Raw genomic sequence first — 21,468 nt, forward strand, 5'->3', positions numbered from 1 at the left:
CCGGAGTTAAATTTTATTAATATTCATCAACTTGCAAATGAAGAAGAAAAAATCCTGGGGATTTGTCCCTCATTCTTTTCCATAGAATTGCAGTTTCAATTCACATAATTCTGTAATGTTTTACGCATCGTTATTGTCTTTCAATTTAACATAACACGATCTAATATTTGTACTATATTCGAAGTCAACACCAAAAATCTTCAATTCTGCACAAGTATATGTCATCCTATCATTGTTTTATTTTGACTTTACGTTCTGTTTTTATAACTTAACATTTTACTGGTTTAAGTCAAGACCAAGTTACTTCAAATTTACATCGTGTAGTTTCAAGTCAACACATTGTATGATAAGCGTCTCGTGACGTCATAATGATATAACATCGTGCTATCTTAGCTCAACAACACGTACTTTCAACTGTACGTCGTGTAGTTTTGAATGGGCATATTTAATGGCAAGCCTATCGTGATATTATTATGATATAACATCGTGCTATCATAGCTCAACAACACATACTTTCAACTGTACGTTGTTTAGTTTTAAATGAGCATATTGTATAATAAGCCTATCGTGACATTATAATGATATAACATCGTGCTATCTTAGCTGAATAACACGTACTTTCAACTGTAAGTCGTGTAGTTTTAAATGAGCATATTGTATGGCAAGCCTATCGTGATATTATTATGATATAAGATATTGCTATCATAGCTCAACATCACGTATTTTCAACTGTACGTCGTGTAGTTTTAAACGAGCATATCGTGTGGTAAGCCTATCGTGACATTCTAATGATATAACAACGTGCCATCTTAGCTTAACATCACGTACTTTCAACTGTATGTTATGTAGTTTTAAATGAGTAAATTGTATAATAAGCCTATTGTGACATTATAATGATATAATATCGTGTTATCGTAGCTTAACATTACAAAATTTCAACTGTACGTCGTGTAGTTTCAAGTGAGCATCATAGTTTAACACGTTGCATCGTGTTGTTTTAAGTCAACAAATTGTATGGTAAGCCTTTCGTTTCAACATAGTGGTGTAGCATCGTGTTATCTTAACTTAACATCATATACTTTCAACTGTGCATCATGGTGTTTTAAATCAACTGATTGCATGATAGACCTATCGTAATATCACAATGATATAACATCGTACTATCTCAGCTCAACATTTATTAATAACAAGTCAGCACCATACATTTTAGCTATTCATTTTATATGTTATCATAGCTATCGAAGTGGATGACTGAGCAGTATCCATCTGCAAGCTAACATCATGCAACGTCAACTTCACATCATGTACTTCAAACCCAACGTTACGTGTGTTTGGCATATCATCACAACATCGTGACTTATCATTATACTATCACAACTAAAGCACTTGTCATTGCAAGTCAACATTGCGCAAATTTAACTTAGCCTATTGTAATTTAGAGTTAGCATTTTGATGACTCAATTCAACATCACGCTGTCTTAACTTTACATTTTAAGCTTCATCATAACGTTTTGTAAATCTCTAATATATGACAGCTGAGGCTTTCCATATAATTAGATAGAATATATCTCATTTGACAGACTGAACATGGTTGTTTATTAAAAAATATATGGAAAATGTGTATCACCGGAACACCCTTCTATTTTCATGTGACATATAAACCTCTCCGCGGTTGCATGTTCACGGGTGGCAGCAATCTAGATTATGGTTGTTTGTGAAATATTCATACATGACGAGCTCTCATATGAAATAGGATTACTAAAAAAAAACGAAAGATTATAACTATTTTAACCAAAAGACATGCTGGAAAATATACAAAATACAGGATAACGTACCAACCCAACTAATTCTGGCCATTCGTTCTTCGACATTTTGTATTTATGTATCTGTGGGCGTGGCACAAAATAAACTAAAAGTGAAACTAGGTACTTCCGTTTTCTTCTTCTCTTAAAAAATCATATTTCATATATTTACATGTGCATTTCAGGCTGTTTAAGCCTCATTAATATCAACAATTACAACATTTCAGCAAATAACTGTTAGACATGGTAGGATGCTTTGTTTTTGACGACTTTCGACGAGTCTTTGCGAAAGGGAAAATAGGGACGAGAAGAATATAGGACGAAAATACTTAAACCGGAAAACATTTTTTTTAACCGGAAGTCCCCTTCAAAGTTGACAAGCCAGATCAGAAATGTCAACGTGACAACTGTCGAGAACAAAATTACAGATTCTAAGCTGTTTTCTAAGAGTTTATAGAGAAGTTAAATCGTCCATGAATCTAGATCTCTAGTCATAGTTTTAATAATCAAAACCATTATCAACTCTTACACATTAAACTTTCAGTAACGAAATGAAACTGTTTACACGGTTTCTGTTTATTTTAACATGGACAATATTATGCGTCTCTGTTGTTGAAGTTTTATGTGAAAATCAAAAAGATATTGTAAAAGATGTAATCAAAGGAATAAACAAAGATAAATCTGATGAGGTAAATTGCTTCAAAATTTCTTGACTATCTACGGATCTGTAGTTGGTGATCGCAATACTGGTATACTAGTATTGTGCACAATACTGGTATACAAATTTTGTACCAGTATTGTATTTCTAAAAAAAAAACAGTATTGTAGTTGTATTGTCGACTATACTTTAAGGTGTATCACTGTATGCTATGTCCAAGTCGTTTTTAAGTGTATATTTCAGCAACTTTTTCAGTGTTCGTGATGTTTCAGAAAGAAATGTTTCTTTTTTGTAATCATGTTAAGGAATTTATGTACAGAAAGTAGTAGGAATCAGGATGAATTATATTTTATTCATATGATATAGATGATATACTAATAATCTAATAACAATGATTGACATATGAATGACATTGGATAAAGAATTATTATACACATGATAAAGTTAGAACACTAATATGAGGCAGGCGTTACCTGTGAAAGGGGACGAAATCTGTATACATTATTTTTTAAATTCAAGCATATTTTAACTTCAGAATCTGTTAAAAAAGAAAAGGAAATACGGAAACGTTTCCGATGTTGGTCCTGGTGTTAGGGACTTTAGTTGTGACGTCATTTTCAATGTAAACGAAGGAACGTTATGATTTCATTAGTATGTCGATTTTTATATTGATTTTTAGTTTTATTGATTTGCTTAATGTTATAAGGCACGTCCCCATAATATTTTACTCAAATCCCGAGATAAACGATACCAGAAAAGATTTCTGCGCAGATGCAGGAAAATAAAAAAGTTAACAATTTTGAGTTCATTAGTACATGTAGATTGAATTTTTTTTTTTTATTGATTTTTCTACTGTAATTGGGGACTTCGTCCCCATATAAAACACAGTTATTCATTAGAAAAGCACTAAATACTAATAATGTATTGTCTGTCTAAATTGTACTAATTAAATAATTACATGGGATACTATTCAGAAACATGGGCCATGATGTTGGTGAAAATGTCATCTTTATTTGAGCCCCTACGATCTCTCCACATTTTTTCATCAAGATAGTTTGTAAGAAGGTCAGATGATACTCCTTTTATAGCCTTGAACTTGTATTTAGCCTTGGCCCAGTATGATTCAATTGCTTGGGTATGCACACCAGTTTCAGGGTCAACAACATTTACTGAATGGTTAACTGTTGCATGTTGCAGTTGAAGTTCCGTTTGGATATTAGAGTAGGCTTTCCACTGGTCTGAATAGATGATGGTTCAAGGTTTTACTGCCTTTCTAATGATGGGGTTTCCTTTAAATGTAGTTAAAGATCAGTATCAGGTCTATTCTCTTCCATAACACTTTGAAAAGCTTGTTATTCTTAAACAGAGGAGCAAACATCCTTAAGACAAAGATATTTACAATGTCATATGTAGATATACAAATAATAATAACATGATTTTGTTTTTTTTTACATTTCAGCATGAAAAAGAAAGCTCTGATGAAGGATCCATGTTCCATGCTTTGCGGAAAAAGAGTGGAAACTTGGGATTTCTCCATGCCTTTTTGGCTTCGCTATCTGTGATAATTGTATCAGAAATTGGTGATAAGACGTTTTTCATAGCAGCTATTATGGCAATGAGACATTCCAGAACAGTTGTGTTTGCTGGCGCTATAGCCTCATTGTGGCTAATGACCATTTTATCAGGTATGTTTATCTGTTATTATTGAATTCTATCACAGGGGAGCAAGACAATAGCCTCATTGTGGCTGATGACCATTTGATCAGGTATGTTTATCTGTTATTATCGAACTCTGTCACAGGGGAGCAAGACAATAGCCTCATTGTGGCTGATGACCATTTTATCAGGTATGTTTATCTGTTATTATTGAACTCCATCACAGGGGAGCAGGACAATAGCCTCATTGTGGCTGATGACCATTTTATCAGGTATGTTCATCTGTTATTATTGAACTCCATCACAGGGGAGCAAGACAATAGCCTCATTGTGGCTGATGACCATTTTATAAGGTATGTTTATCTGTTATTATTGAACTCTGTCACAGGGGAGCAAGACAATAGCCTCATTGTGGCTGATGACCATTTTATCAGGTATGTTTATTTGTTATTATTGAACTCCATCACGGGGGAGCAGGACAATAGCCTCATTGTGGCTGATGACCATTTTATCAGGTATGTTTATCTGTTATTATTGAACTCCATCACGGGGGAGCAGGACAATAGCCTCATTGTGGCTGATGACCATTTTATCAGGTATGTTCATCTGTTATTATTGAACTCCATCACAGGGGAGCAAGACAATAGCCTCATTGTGGCTGATGACCATTTTATCAGGTATGTTTATCTGTTATTATTGAACTCTGTCACAGGGGAGCAGGACAATAGCCTCATTGTGGCTGATGACCATTTTATCAGGTATGTTCATCTGTTATTATTGAACTCTGTCACAGGGGAGCAAGACAATAGCCTCATTGTGGCTGATGACCATTTTATCAGGTATGTTTATCTGTTATCATTGAATTCTATCACAGGGGAGCAAGACAATAGCTTCATTGTGGCTGATGACCATTTTATCAGGTATGTTTATCTGTTATTATTGAACTCCATCACAGGGGAGCAAGACAATAGCCTCATTGTGGCTGATGACCATTTTATCAGGTATGTTTATCTGTTATTATTGAACTCCATCACAGGGGAGCAAGACAATAGCCTCATTGTGGCTGATGACCATTTTATCAGGTATGTTTATCTGTTATTATTGAACTCCATCACAGGGTAGCAAGACAATAGCCTCATTGTGGCTAATGACCATTTTATCAGGTATGTTTATCTGTTATTATTGAACTCTGTCACAGGGGAGCAAGACAATAGCCTCATTGTGGCTGATGACCATTTTATCAGGTATGTTTATCTGTTATTATTGAACTCCATCACGGGGGAGCAGGACAATAGCCTCATTGTGGCTGATGACCATTTTATCAGGTATGTTTATCTGTTATTATTGAACTCTGTCACAGGGGAGCAAGACAATAGCCTCATTGTGGCTGATGACCATTTTATCAGGTATGTTTATCTGTTATTATTGAACTCTGTCACAGGGGAGCAAGACAATAGCCTCATTGTGGCTGATGACCATTTTATCAGGTATGTTTATCTGTTATTATTGAACTCTGTCACAGGGGAGCAAGACAATAGCCTCATTGTAGCTAATGACCATTTTATCAGGTATGTTTATCTGTTATTATTGAACTCTATCACAGGGGAGCAAGACAATAGCCTCATTGTGGCTGATGACCATTTTATCAGGTATGTTTATCTGTTATTATTGAACTCCATCACAGGGGAGCAAGACAATAGCCTCATTGTGGCTGATGACCATTTTATCAGGTATGTTTATCTGTTATTATCGAACTCTGTCACAGGGGAGCAGGACATTAGCTTCCCAGACATTAATCCATGCACATAAGCCACCATAGGACGAGAGTCCCAAATAAAAGTTTAATTTGTAATACATGTATATATTTTAAGTGCTGAAATTAATTTATTTTTTAGATATTAGAAAATTATTTATTTTGAGAATAATGGATAAAAGAAATAAAGAATAGAAAACATGGCATAAAAAAATAAAAGAGTACCCAATTGAAAGCTTTCTTACTCATTTTATTTTTGATCAAAGTATTGTTGCTATAGTATATCTTGTTAAATGATTGATTGATTGTTGGTGCTTAACACCACTTTCAGCACGATTGGCTATATCATTGGTCAGAGGAGGCTGGAGTGTCAAAGAACCACAACCTTCTGCAGGAAAACTAACAATCCTAAACAAATTAAGATTGGAGAAGAACTCACCTGCCATGTGCAAGGTTTGGCCTCATATCCTCAGTGTTGACAGGCTAGAGATACAGTAGATGTACTACTTAGACCAGTCCTCCACCAACGCCTCCACTTGTTAAATGGGATATGCCTTAACCAAAATTCTGTATTGTTTTATATTTCAGCTATAATGGGATATGCCACGACTATTATTCCACGATGGTTTACATATTATGCATCATCAGCATTATTTGCAGTGTTTGGTATCAAGATGATTAAGGAAGGTAAGTAACAGACTTTGATGGAAGGGTGGAATGAATCATTACATAAACTGCTATTGACAAAACCAAAAGCAAATGAAAAGTTTTACTGCAGTTCTTCATTTCACATTGAGGCCTTCAACACAGAGCAAAAGCTCAGACTTCATTGTATATTCAAGATGGCTACCCTAGCACCACTTTGAGAGGAACACTTTGCTAGATGGGTCAGTATAAAATTGAGAATGGAAATGGGGAATGTGTCAAAGAGACAACAACCCGACCACAGAACAGACAACAGCAGAAGGCCACATGTAAACAGTATGCACATTTCATTTCATGAAGGCAGTAACATTAATATTTCTCTAATTCCTCTGTCTATACCATGAACATGGGTATGTATGATGGCTCAATTCCAAGCTGAGACATTTTCACATATGTGGTGAAATTGTCAGGGTACACTGTGAGATTCAATTTTACCCAATTAAGCAAAGCCCCAAGGGGCCTTTTTGATACACTTTATCTTTTAAGTTAAAATGCATTTTTTCACACAAGGAAATTCTGTAGAAATTTAGTTCTTAGCAAACATTAAATACATCCATAGATTTAACATCTTTATTCTATGGTTGTCTTCTCATCAAAACACAACAAATGGTGAAGCTCAGTCAATAAATAAAATAGAAACATGTCCAATATCATTACAGTGAAATTGTTTGTTTACATACTGTGAAAGTACTTTTAATTCGTGTACCAATTTTCATGGTTTTCTTGGATGGCTTTGTCCACGAATTTAAGTGTCCAACGAAATATAACAACTGTTGTCCAAATCAAGGCATGGAGAGATCCCCTGTAGGTTTTACTTCATGGATACAGGCATTTAATCTAGAGAATACATTGAATATCAGAAAACACTCAATGAACTATATGTACAACATCAGACAGGACAAGTTCTACGACTTTTAACCTTTTAATTCTCATGAAAAATTAGTTTTTAAAAATGAATGTCAGACTTTCAGTGATGATATATCATGATGGAAGTGTTCATTTTATCTCCTCATAATTCTATCAAGAAAAAATATAATAATTTCATATTGGGCTTGCTTTTTTATTTCATAAGTATTATTTCACAAGTATTATTTCAAAGTACATTCGTATCATTTTTTATGCGACCTTTTTCTTTAAGTGACATGTCTGTTGCCCAATTAACACCTTTGATAATCATTAATCTGTTGATCATTCCATCTCGGGTTAATTAGTGTCACTACTTTTGATTACGCGTGTGCAACAATTAAAATGATTACTTTGCAATTTCCTTCAATCGAGACAATTTGTATTCAGAGATGAATCGGCTTATTTCCAAAAGCAATTATTTTATTAAAAATTTGATGAATGTTGTCAGTAACAAAAGACGAACAAGTAAGTGAATGTGAACACCATATAATTATTTTCAAGAATCTTCGTTTCTGATCGGTTCAAACTCTTCATCCAAATTTTGTCAGAAAAAACTAAAATCCATGAATTTAAGAACCCACAAACATGTAACTTTTGCTCAATCCACGAAAATTGATACCCATGTATAAAAGTACTTTCACAGTATTATAATTTATAATTAAATAAATCACTTATTGGAGCATTAGGGATATAGAGACCCAGACGTGGATCAGGCTCCCTATATGCATTAATGAATACTACTGCAGGGTAGTATCTACAATTCTCAGAAAGGGCAAAGAATTCTATCAAATAATTCATAAATTGTCCAAAGATCTCATGCAAAAATATCTAAAATAATAAAAATATTTTAATAACCATGGGGCTCAAGAAGATATTTGTCAGATAACTTGGCAGGATATAATGTATGAATAAGGTAAACAATCTTGGTGGACTTCATATTCTTTTCTCAGTTACTGACAATTTAAATTCTGTTAGAAAAACTACTTTTATTCCATTGATTTTGAGTTGATGACATAGGATTATAAAATTTCTGTGTTTTACAGGTTATGAGATGTCCCCTGATGAAGGTCAAGAAGAAATGGAAGAAGTGCAGGCAGACATTAAAAAGCAAGAAGAGGAGGTAAGATTTACAAGAGTCGTTTCCCTTTTACAGATATGTAGTTCAACAATTCAGTTAAACTTTTGTCCATAATTTATCAGATTATAAAAAGCACATTATAGATAAAGTACCTCCAAAGGGATTTTGGTTTTCTAGATAGGAATAATCAAATCCAACAAACTGAAAGTCAAGAATGTATAAGTATAAGTATGTGAGGAGCTATGTGATCAAAAAGGATAGCAAAATCCATCAATTTTGCCTGCATGAGTTGGAACCCTAGTTTCTGAATAATTTCTAAAATTATCATAAATCTTTATGCTCTAAAGAACTGATTCAGATAAACTCAGGCCTTAAAATTATTTTTAGCCTGCCTGACATTTTATATATTATCCCGATTTTAATCCCTTAAGAGTAAATAAACAAAGGGCAATTATGGTAATCAGTTGCCGAGTTGGCCATCCCAATGATTGACATGAAAAAAAACGATATTAAACTTTCTTTGATTCAGATTCGAAGTTCTGACTTAACTGTTAAATTGGCAGTGCATCATTCGAAGTGTGCAACAATAGATTACATCAGCGTACTTATATTTGCCTTAGACTCTTTATTTGTGCAAAATAACGTTGTCAAAAACTTTACTTTCGTTTTTAATCTACCGGATGTTATCTTGACAATGGTAAAACATGGACCAGAGACGGATACGTAAATTCCATGTACATTTGCAAAGCATGAATGAGTGGAAGTAGCTCCTTCTACGTTATTTCTTCAAGAAAATATTCGAAATAAACATGAGATAAAGGTATCAATGACAATTTAAGCATTTTTTGAAGAAATTAGGATGCATAATTAAATTTCACACCTGCGCACACGTGTACTAGTTCAAACAACGTGGTTATGACGATGTTTCATTTTCACCTTTTTAATTTTTTCATCAAATCATAATTGTAAATGTATTTCTGATAATTTAAATCTTTTTGACTTAATTAATTAGATGCAAACCGCTGAAATGTAAGAAAATAACTTTGAATAGACCGATCAATGTCCGGTTCAAAATAGTTTACCTGTCACCTGAACAGGTAAATATCAGCTGTTCGACAACTAATTAGCCTTGATTAAAATGATAAGGTATTAAAGTAGGGGTTGTTTTGATAGTACTTAATGATCATGTCACTTTTATGACCGGAAATGTGTGGCTGTTAAAGGCAAAACGTTGGGTCAAAAATATCGCGAATTCTGTTAAAATGACCATCTCTTAAAGCCTTGAAAACTAAAATGTAGATGACCGTTTCATGCTTTGCCCAGCCGGACTTTTACCGGACATTATACAAATGTCCGGCATATATGACCGTTTTGGAAGCCTTGGATAAACTATGACTATTTCCATCATTTATGAGTTGATTAAGTCCTAAAAGATGTATAAAGTTTATGTATTTAGTTTTTATACACCGCAAAAAAATTTTGTGGTCGTATATTGGTATGACGTTGGCGTCGTCGTCGTCGTCGTCCAGCGTCGTCGTCCGAAGACACATTGGTTTTCGCACTCTAACTTTAGTTTAAGTGAATGGATCTTTTTGAAATTTGACCATAAGGTTAAATACCACAAAAGGAAGGTTGGGATTGATTTTGGGGGTTATTGTACCAACAGTTAAGGAATAAGGGGACAAAAAGGGGCCAAAAATAAGCATTTTCTAGTTTCCAGACAATAACTGTGGAACGGTGTATGGATCTCTCCGAAATTATACTACAAGTTTCCATATCACAAAGGGAATGTTAGGATTTGCTTTGGGGGGTTATGGCTCAAACCGTTTAGGAATTAGGGGCAAAAAAGGGGGAAAAACAAGGTTGTCCTGGTTAATGGACAAATACTTTAGTACAAAACATAATTTAAAGCAGTGTAAGGGAGATAAATCAAATTCATCATTGAAATTATCTCCCTTACACTGCTTTTAAATTATGTATAAAGTAATGGTTAATGAACAATAAAGATAATTTAAAACAGTGTAAGGGAGGTAATCCAAATACAACGTTTTGGTTACTTCCCTTACACTGCTTTTAAATTATGTTTAAAGAAATGCATATTTATAAAGGAAGACCAGTAAAAATATCTGCAAATGTTGCATCTTTTTTTTTTACAAAAAAATCCATATGAAAGATTTGACACTATATTTTTAATTCTATTATAAAATAGATTAAGTTAGCACTATGGTAAATTTAAATGGGTAATTATGGTTGCCAACTCCATTGGAAATTTGAATTGAGATTATGACCATATCTTGAGGGAAAGATTTTTTTGGGGAAAAAAAGGGGGGGGGGGATAAAAAGAAATTGTGGGGGGTCAATTTTTTCTCATTTCAGATTTCAGAAATTAAGAAGAATTATTCTTCAAATATTATTTTTTTTTCAAATTTCAAATATTGAAAAATTTCAAGAAGTAATCTTTAATTGCACAGTATGGCGCATTAGATTTGTAAAATCTTTGATCACATTTATTTATTTGTTATGCCGATTCTAACAGTGTATTTAGATTTTTAATTTTGGGTCCAGTTTTCAAATTGGTCTACATTAAGGTCCAAAGGGTCCAAAATTAAACTTTGTTTGATTTTAGCAAAAATTTAATATATGAGGTTCTTTGATATGCTGAATCTAAACATGTATTTAGATTTTTGATTTTTGGTCCAGTTTTCAAGTTGGTCCAAATTGGGGTCCAAAATTAAACTTTGTTTGATTTCAACAAAAATTGAATATATGGGGTTCTTTGATATGCTGAATCTAACCATGTATTTAGATTTTTTATTTGTGGACCCTGTTATCAAATTGGTTCCTATTGAGGTCAAAAGGGTCCAAAATTAAACTTTGTTTGATTTCATCTAAAATTGAATTATTGGGGTTCTTTGATATTCCAAATCTAACTGTGTATTTAGATTTTTAATTTTGGGTCCTGTTTTTTAAATTGGTCTACATTAAGGTCCAAAGGGTCCAAAATTAAACTTAGTTTGATTTTAACAAAAATTGAATTCTTGGGGTTCTTTGATATGCTGAATCTAAACATGTGTTTAGATTTTTGATTATGGGCCCAGTTTTCAAGTTGGTCCAAGATAGGGTCCAGTATTTAAACTTTGTTTGATTTCAACAAAAATTGAATATATGGGGTTCTTTGATATGCTGAATCTAACCATGTATTTAGAATTTTTGATTATGGGCCCAGTTTTCAAGTTGGTCCAAATTAGGGTCCAAAATTAAACTTTGTTTGATTTCAACAAAAATTGAATATATGAGGTTCTTTGATATGCTGAATCTAACCATGTATTTAGATTTTTTATTTGTAGGCCCCGCTATCAAATTGGTTCAAATTGAGGTCAAAAGGGTCCAAAATTAAACTTTGTTTGATTTCATCAAAAATTGAATTATTGGGGTTCTTTGATATGCCAAATCTAACTGTGTTTTTAGATTTTTAATTTGGGTCCCGTTTTTTAAATTGGTCTTCATTGAGGTGCAAAGGGTCCAAAATTAAACTTAGTTTTATTTTAACAAAAATTGAATTCTTGGGGTTCTTTGATATGCTGAATCTATACATGTGTTTAGATTTTTGTTATGGGCCCAGTTTTCAAGTTGGTCCAAGTTGGGGTCCAAAATTAAACTTTTTTTGATTTCAACAAAAATTGAATATATGGGGTTCTTTGATATGCTGAATCTAACCATGAATTTAGATTTTTTATTTGTGGGCCCCGCTATCAAATTGGTTCATATTGAGGTCAAAAGGGTCCAAAATTAAACTTTGTTTGATTTCATCAAAAATTGAATTCTTGGGGTTCTTTGATATTCCAAATCTAACCGTGTATTTAGATTTTTAATTTTAAGTCCTGTTTTTTAAATTGGTCTACATTAAGGTCCAAAGGGTCCAAAATTAAACTTAGTTTGATTTTAGCAAAAATTGAATTCTTGGGGTTCTTTGATATGCTGAATCTAAACATGTGTTTAGATTGTTGATTATGGGCCCAGTTTTCAAGTTGGTCCAGGTTGGGGTCCTAAATTAAACTTTGTTTGATTTTAACAAAAATTGAATATATGGGGTTCTTTGATATGCTGAATCTAACCATGTATTTTGATTTTGGACATTGGACCATAATAGGTAAATTAAAAAAATTCAAGTTCTTAGACCACATTCTTTCTGTGTCAGAAACCTATGCTGTGTCAAATATTTAATAACAATCCAAATTCAGAGCTGTATCAAGCTTGAATGTTGTGTCCATACTTGCCCCAACTGTTCAGGGTTCGACCTCTGCGGTCGTATCAAGCTGCGCCCCAGCGAAGCATTTTATTAGCCTTTCAATTTATTTATCGTCTTGAACATGCATGAAATATTTGCCACTGGAAGTTAAGCAACCAACAATCAATCAAACATTACAAAGAGTAGAGAAAGTATTGACACATATTGTAAAAGATACTGTTTAGTAACCTACTAAAGGATAACAAAACAAAAAAAGATTTTTCTTTCTAAGTCACCATACCAGTTAAAGTTTATACCATATGCATAAAATAACTTTCATTGAACGTACATTGTACATTATTATAATTTGATATCTTATCATTGCAGTATGAAAAAGATCGTCTAGGAACACAAGATATAGAGACTGGAGTAATACGGACACCTGGTCGCAAATGGTTCCATGCATTAGTTGGAACTGTATTTTTACAATCATTTACATTAAACTTTTTAGCGGAATGGGGTGATAGATCTCAAATAGCAACAATAGTCTTAGCTGCTCGAGAGGTATTTATTCATTAACATATAAAGTTTTACCTGTAAGAGATGTTATTAGGCAGCATTTAAAGTAAAGTTAGCGGCATCATAGGGCTGTTAGTATACAGGAATCTTATGATCTTTCCCGCTATTTCCTATTGTGTGTTCCTGCTAGAACTTTGTAGTGTTTCTTCTTTCATATGAATCAATCTTCCTTCATACAATTGTCCTTTTTTTTTTTTTACAATTCTGACTTTATTTCCAACTTTATAATTTATTGTGAAGTGAAGCAACATCTGGGTAGGACAAACTGCATACTTATTTCTAGATATTGCTTCAATTAATCTCTGCCCATGATACAGAGATGTCATGACCTTAAACCAGTCATTTCTTGAAGATAATGATCATTGCCAATATTTTATTGTTATTGTGTCATGTTCATTTCTTTGTTGTACAAATTTAGCTGTACATTGATATTTATTATTATTATTATTTTTTTTAATCCCGTCTCTCATAATTCTTTTTAGAATGGCATTAATATTTTATATTATTTTATGTATTCATGTATTATGTTATGTTTTGTAATATTAATGGTGAGACATAAATAAACTATTTGTATTGTACTATTTGGATCTGTATAACACTTTACATATTTATTACCCAAGCTCATATCTGTACGGTCAAGGTTACATCCAATGAACCATGTATGTCTTATCTTTCTGCTGACCTTTTAAGTTCAATTGCAACTTCACAGAATCATTACTGATGAGCAAATGATATTTTATTAACTTGGCTCATGTTTCAATCCCTTAGGTCAAGGTTTGTCAATTCAAATGATGTCAAAATAGCATAAAAATTTACTTAGATTATTATTACAGCTGTATGATTGGTACATGGCCTTCTTAATGTGCAATAATATAAAAATAAGAAGATGTTGTATGTTTTCCAATGAGACAACTCTCCACCAGAGACCAAATGATGTAAAAGTTAGCTACAATACATGTAGGTCACCATACGACATTTAACAATGAGCAAATAGATATAGGAAGATGTGGTATGAGTGCCAATGAGACAACTCTCCATCCAAGTTACAATTTATAAAAGTAAACCATTATAGGTCAAGGTACGGCCTTCAACACGGAGCATTGGCTCACACAGAACAGCAAGCTATAAAGGGCCCCAAAAAATTACTAGTGTAAAACCATTCAAACGGAAAAACCAACGGTCTAATCTATATAAAAACGAGCAAAACCCATTCAGGATATAAGAAGCCATAAAATGCCCCAACATGACGTATCTCAGATACCAGAAACATGTTAAAATGATGGGGAGTATTTTTGTTATACCACATACTAACTGTGTTATACTTCAGTTTACAGATAATGGTAGTTTTTAGGTGTTATCACATTCTTACATTCATAACATAAGTATGTAAATAATTGTCTGTCTTGTTTCATGATCAGCCAGTAATAGATTTTATCATGTAGTGTATCTTTTTGATTCATGAAGTAAACTTGTTCAGAGAAATCATTCCATTAATCAGATGTTGAGATACCAATAAGTCACAAAAATCATTCCTTTAGTCAAAAGAGATACAAATAAGTCGCTTAAGTCATTCTATTAATGAAATATTGAGATATTTATAAGTCACAAAAATCATTCCATTCTTCAAAATTTGAGATACCAATAAGTAGCAAAAGTCTTTCCATTAATCAATCTTTGAGGTAGCAATAAGTCGCAGAAGTCATTCCATTCATCAAAATTTGAGGTAGCAATAAGTCGCAGAAGTCATTCCATTCATCAAAATTTGAGATACCAATAAGTTACAAAAATCAAATATTGAGATAACAATAAAAATCAATATAATTTATGATTGAAAATTCTATTTGAGTGAATGAAGGGAAGGTGTGAATACAGTATAACAGACGTCTAAAGCAAAACTACAAGTGATAAATACAATGCTAAATCATTCTGGTTCAATGTATTAATGAATGCTACCTCTGTTGATACAGAAATCAGGTGTTTATATAATTTTACATACATGTTTTGTTGTAGAATATAGCTGGTGTTATAATAGGAGGGTGTATAGGCCATTTTATTTGTACTGCAATAGCTGTTTTAGGAGGAAGAATGGTAGCTCAAAAAATATCTGTAAGAACAGGTAAGCGTTGAAAAATTATTTGATAAAAAATCATATCTACTATCTGATTGGATGAAAGTTAATTAAGTAATCTTGGTGTTCACAATGAGAAGCAATTGTAAATGTTTGTTAAATAATTGAAAAAAGAACGCAATTAGGTATCAAACAATGAGACAAAAAACACTTTCTGATAATGAGGTGAAACAACATTGTATTTTACCATTTTTGAGTCACAGTAACTTTGATTTGATTGAGTATGTTTATACTAGAAGTGAGCTGTTTCTTTTCTGTAACTGTTAATTTGATTGGTGCAGTATTTTAAGTCTTAGTACTGATCTGAGAGAACTCACAGTTACTGAAAGCTTGTTCAAAGCCAATTACAACTAATAATAAAATAGAGCATCCAAGACAAAATATCAATCGGTTCACATCAAATACGATTTAGTCTTTTCTGTTGCAATATATTTAATTAACTGTTTTCTCTTTGTTGCAGTGACTCTGATTGGTGGAGTAGTATTTTTAATATTTGCTTTGTCAGCATTTTTTGTGATGCCAGAATAAGAAGAGATAACTAAGTAGAGAGATTATTATTTATATTTGTGATATTAATAATAAAACATGTTATTATATTTGTGCTTTACATCTAAATCATGATGTATGTGTGTTAAGAATGTTAACTTTATAAGTTTTACCTTAGGTAATACTCACAGCATGAGTGACACCATAAATATAGTTATCGTAAATTGCATATTACATTTTACCTTTTTGGTAAATTCATTTTACCTTGTGTGCTAGAGTTTGCTTTTCTCATCAATTGAACACTTTAGTGTATTAAATTGTTCAGTATCGTATACTTTTTAAAAATTCTGTAATCAGTCAACCAACATGGTAACTGTGAAGAAATCATGTGGAGTAAAACACCATTTTATCATTTTCTCTGCAGTTTTACAACCTGTGAAGACAAAATTTCGAGGAGTTTATATATTATTAGTCACCCTGAAGATATCAATAGAATGACCCTACCAAATGAAAATAAATTGAATAAAATCTTGTAAAATAACTGTTTAGGCCTGTAATAACTCGTTTTTGACAAGAAGACAAGAAATGTGCTTTCTTTATGAAATGCTCTACCTTGACCTTTGACAGATTCTACCTCATGACAACTTTTACTGAAGACCTACTTATGTTGGATTAGATCATTTTCTAGCAGTCATGTTGTGTTCAACTAGGCACAACCTTTTGTTGAGTAAAACAAATGTTCTTATCAACTAGGTACAACGTTTTATTGAGTAAAACAAATGTTCTTATCAACAAGGAAAACCTTTTATTGAGTAAAACAAATGTTCTTATCAAAAAGGTACAACCTTTTATTGAGTAAAACAAATGTTCTTCCTGCCATCATATCTGGAAACACTTTCCAAATATTAATTGCAGTTAACGATCATGAAATGCAGTAAGTCATATTGTCCTTAAACACATACCTGCCTTGAAGTCAATGGGGAATAATCAGCCATGAACATTAATGTACATATTCATAGGAATTTGGTATATTACAATCTGAGACAGTGTTCTGATTGTGTTCTATTTTGCTATTTGTGTTATATAAAAAGTCTACGTGTATATGTTTTTTGTTCATGTATTGAAACTGTTAAAACTGTTGCTTAAATTCAGTAGATATGTTTTTAATTGTATTATAACTTGTACTAGATTTTGTTTTACAATTTTATTTTCCTCAGAATATATATTTATGAAAAATTTGTCTACATTTCACATATTGTCTTCTTAAATACTGTACATTGAAAAAAAAATTGTAAGGTTTTTATTATTCTTAAACTGTAATGGGATTGGGTAATGCATTAATTAGAAATGATTGTTCTATTCATACAGAGCATTCATTTCCTAAGATGTCATTTTGCCTGATAATAAAAAAATCACAATAATGAATAAACTCAATGATATCATTTGTAAGAATGGGTACATTTGTAATGCCTCTTGGAAAATAAGGCTGAACCAAATATTTTTTTGTGTTTTCTCACACTTAATTGATTACATAGATATTTTAATTGAAAGATTTTTTTCTGGATTTCATACTGGAAAACTATATATTTAATTTGTTTTCAGTTATGATAAAAAATCTTCTTTCTCATTTAAAATTAAATAACACATAAAATATTATATTTTGACACAAAAAGATATATTTTTACTTTTAAATTTTATCATTTTATAGCCATTCATCACAAAACAGATTTAATTCTAAAGTTATTTACACCATTTTTGTCTTTCAAAAGATTTAATTATTTGGTGTGGCCTAACATTGGGATGTTATACCATTGAAACAAGTTATTTATTTATTTATAACAATAATATCAGCATTAACTTATATCAGTTTATTTCACGTTGTGTTTTGTTCATGGTCTTGGCCTTAGAAGGACAGTTAAATCTTTTATGAGTTCATTTTTCACATTTTACAGCCTTATGCGATGTATTTAAATTGACAGTGAAGGTATAAAACCACTAATTCATAGCCCCATTGCTTTCTATGTTAAATTCTGCAATTTCAAGCATTAATGGCTACTTTATCTTAGGTTCAAATAAAGTGGCAGTTATTTCATGTCAAAACTGTACCTTATCCTGACTTGTGCTGAAAAAATCAACATATCTTTAATTGCATATTAGAGCGTACTGGTTCCCGGAAGTTTGATAGTACAAAAACAGGAACTTCTGATCTGAACAACAGGCCAAATGAGCCCTCCTATTAAAATTTCATATACTTCTTTATTATTCAAGTAAACTTTAAACAAGGGTTCTAAAGTGATCCCAAGTCCCCAAGCTTCCATTTGATACTAAAACAACCAAAATATTCCCACTATTGACAAAGATACAGCTATGCGTAGGAACTATTTTGTTTAAAATATGTACTACTTTCTTGTATGTTCTTTCCGACCGGGCCTGAATTAGTGGTTCTATACCTGAAATGTTGGCTTTGGATAAATTTTGTAATAAGACACTTTCCATGAAAATAATACACATGCAGATATTTCCACATATACATGATCTATTCATTAATATACTACCTTTAACTAACAGTATACTTTCTTGAAAAATATGATTCAGGTTGTATAGAAACAAATTTTTATTCATAAGAATTAGTTGTATTCATAAGACATTTCCACCATCCAAAATTTATAAGTCATATCAATCAATTATTTTTGTATAATGGAGTGAACATGATTTTCTTACTGTATTCTGTAGTGAGGTAAACAAGGAAGACAACCCTGTAAATTCACAAAAAATATAAAGAATAGGATACAATTGTTTATCTCATTTTTTTGGTTCAGACTCTTTTAATAGACTTTAAGAAAATGTTAAATTAGTTTAGGTCTAATGATACAGTTTGACTTTAACCTGGTGTAAGTGACATTATATGAAAGTAATGCTAAAATTTAGAAAAAATATAAAAAGATAGCAACAACAGTACGGCTATTTTGCAAATTAAACATAAAGACAAAACTTTTTTTTCTATATGTCTGTGTGAGGGTTTACATTTTGTTTCATTTCATAACATGTTTAATTTTGTTAAAAGAATGAAGATTTTGTGTAATTTTCACCATTTTACTGAATATAATGTTTTAACTGGATGTATAACTCATGAAAATTAGTTTTATTTATATAATGTTGTAATTACAGACATTTTGAAATGGACATGCCCTTAGCCATAATTTGATCCTTAATTGTAACTTTTCCTCTAATTGAAATGTTAGTTTTATCTCAAGTTTTAATATTTTTTTTATTAACATTGGATTACAATTCACTAATAATTTCTTATTTGTAACTATCATCATTACCAACAACCCTACATCACAAAGTAGCCAAAATAGACATCACTGTTTTATTTATATACCATATAATAATATAGATTACTTTGCATTATACATTCCAGTGTGTCAATTTATTACCTTAGTGTTTAATAATAAGTATAGCAGTGTGTTTAACATGTGCCCTTTTCCACACATACTTGTAAATTTCCATAATCAATTGATTTTAACTAAAACTTTCATTGTGCATTATTACTTATTTTCTGCAGTTGGATTTCACGCTTGGAGTAAATTTATCTTAAATTTGAATTTGAAAGGAAAAGTTTGTTTATTTAATATACATTTGTAAAATGAATGTCTGGCCTCTCTCTCAGACTTAAATGTAAATCTATCTTCCCCAATACATTTTGAGCTTCCATAACTTTTTATATTGTCTAGAAAAGTATAAAAATGTTATTACTGGATGTCAAAAATACATCAAATTGAATAAATTTTTCAGTATATATAAATTCAGGATTTATGTGATGATGATATTATTATTTAACTCTACCCTGGGACAACTACACACCATTGTGTATAAATGTTGTACTGATGTATAGAAATACCCTGGTGTGTTATGTTGCTCTTAGGTAAAGATATACCCTGGTCTATCTCCTGGTCTCTAGGCTAGTCAAATATAATTGTCTATTTAATTTCCCTGAATATGATATGTAACTTATGTAAGTTCAGTGTTTGAGCTGGACTCAGTTTTTTCATCTTGTGAAAGCTTATGAAGCATTCATGTATTGTATGTACAATGTATATAGATATATATATTAAAGGATTGACAATTCTAGACATAGGATAAAATATAAAGAAGGTAATATTTTGAGTACTTTTATATGTGTTTGTGGGTGTAAGTGGACAGGTGTTTTACCTCTGTCAGTGTGAACAAAATTCTAATGCAACACTAATTGTAACATTCATTTTGATTGCATAATACCACAATTTCATGACATCAATTTCATGATTGATAGTCTGAAATTGTAAATGCTAGCAAAGAGGTCATATTATGATTTAAAAAAGGTACGAGTTAACTGTGTCTTCTTTCAGTTGCATTAGAATTTAGATAGCAGTTTTGAGTTTGAAGATTTGCTGACATCAATTTTTCATTTGATGACTGCAAATTTCATGTACACTATTCTTATCTCCTAAATAGGATGCAAGTTATTAGGGTTCTCTGGAAACTGTTGTGTTAAGATTTTTTTTTCAAATTGCATTGTGGAAAAAAATGGATGCAGATGTTTCAATGGAAGAAGTGTAAAAGTGGACAGTAAAGATTTCAAAAATAAAAGTTTTTGGGATGAATGACTTGGAGTGTTATTTATAATCATCATTGATCATTTGCTGAACATTTAAAGCATTTATATATACAATGTACTCCATTTACATACTTTATGAAGAACTGTCCAAATTTAAGAGGGCTCTAAGTTCAGGTTTTTTTCTGGAACAATACAGAAATGGATGTGTCAAACATTTTCAACAAATTTTAGACTATAATTGCATAGTAGAGAAATCTAACAAAATCTGTCATAATTGTCTGATGATCGACTTTAAAGTAGAGGAACAATGCAAACATTTAGACACCAAGATGCAAGGTAGCTAATTACCGGTAGAATGGAAAACAATGTACGAATAGGTCAATAATACTAATGGACTGCAAAACAATCTGGATAAAAATAGACCAAAAAAATAAGAGAAGTTTTAGATCTCAGAATAAATATCCCATACCTGTGCTTATAAGGGAGAATACACATTAATCATATTTGAACTCTCTGTGGTCCCTATACTGCAAAGCATATATCCCAGCCACAGGGAAATGTATGGTATAAACATATTAACATATTACTGTACTTCCTCAACCACATAAACAACTCAACACGACAGGGATCTGGGTGGCTGAGTGGTCTTGGTAGTCAAATAACTCACTAGCTAGTTTGAATCCCACACTTGACAGATGCGCTCTACTCCAATCTTAATTGAAAAGATTGTCAGTTTTCCTACAGAAGATTGGTGTTTCGCTCTGGCATCCTCCACCAATAAAAACTCCTCCATGAAATTGCACAAAAGTGCGGAAAGTGGCATAAAACAAATAAATCAACACAGCAACATATCACTATCACTTTGAGTATGAGAGAGCAAACACCTCAATCA

At 32.0% G+C, this 21,468-nt stretch overlaps 1 protein-coding gene across 2 annotated transcripts; it reads left to right on the plus strand.

Annotated features, from left to right (window-relative positions):
* Nucleotides 1–2,170: 2,170 nt before the first annotated feature.
* On the plus strand, nucleotides 2,171–20,626 carry LOC127726206 (transmembrane protein 165-like). 2 transcript variants are annotated; one of them, XR_007993405.1, is made up of 8 exons: nucleotides 2,171–2,491; nucleotides 3,920–4,145; nucleotides 6,458–6,556; nucleotides 8,524–8,600; nucleotides 13,174–13,350; nucleotides 15,376–15,481; nucleotides 15,954–16,732; nucleotides 16,818–20,626. XR_007993405.1 is itself a non-coding variant. In XM_052233501.1 (7 exons), the coding sequence occupies exons 1-7, from the start codon at nucleotides 2,354–2,356 to the stop codon at nucleotides 16,019–16,021; spliced, it is 891 nt and encodes a 296-aa protein (XP_052089461.1). In that variant the 5' UTR covers nucleotides 2,171–2,353; the 3' UTR covers nucleotides 16,022–20,626. The 2 variants fall into 2 exon arrangements, 1 of the variants encoding a protein (XP_052089461.1); XM_052233501.1 differs by having other exon boundaries at nucleotides 15,954–20,626.
* The last annotated feature ends 842 nt before the right edge of the window (nucleotides 20,627–21,468 follow it).

The sequence above is a fragment of the Mytilus californianus genome, unplaced genomic scaffold, assembly GCF_021869535.1.
Source record: "Mytilus californianus isolate M0D057914Y unplaced genomic scaffold, xbMytCali1.0.p SCAF_17, whole genome shotgun sequence".
NCBI classification, from domain to species: Eukaryota; Metazoa; Mollusca; class Bivalvia; order Mytilida; family Mytilidae; genus Mytilus; species Mytilus californianus.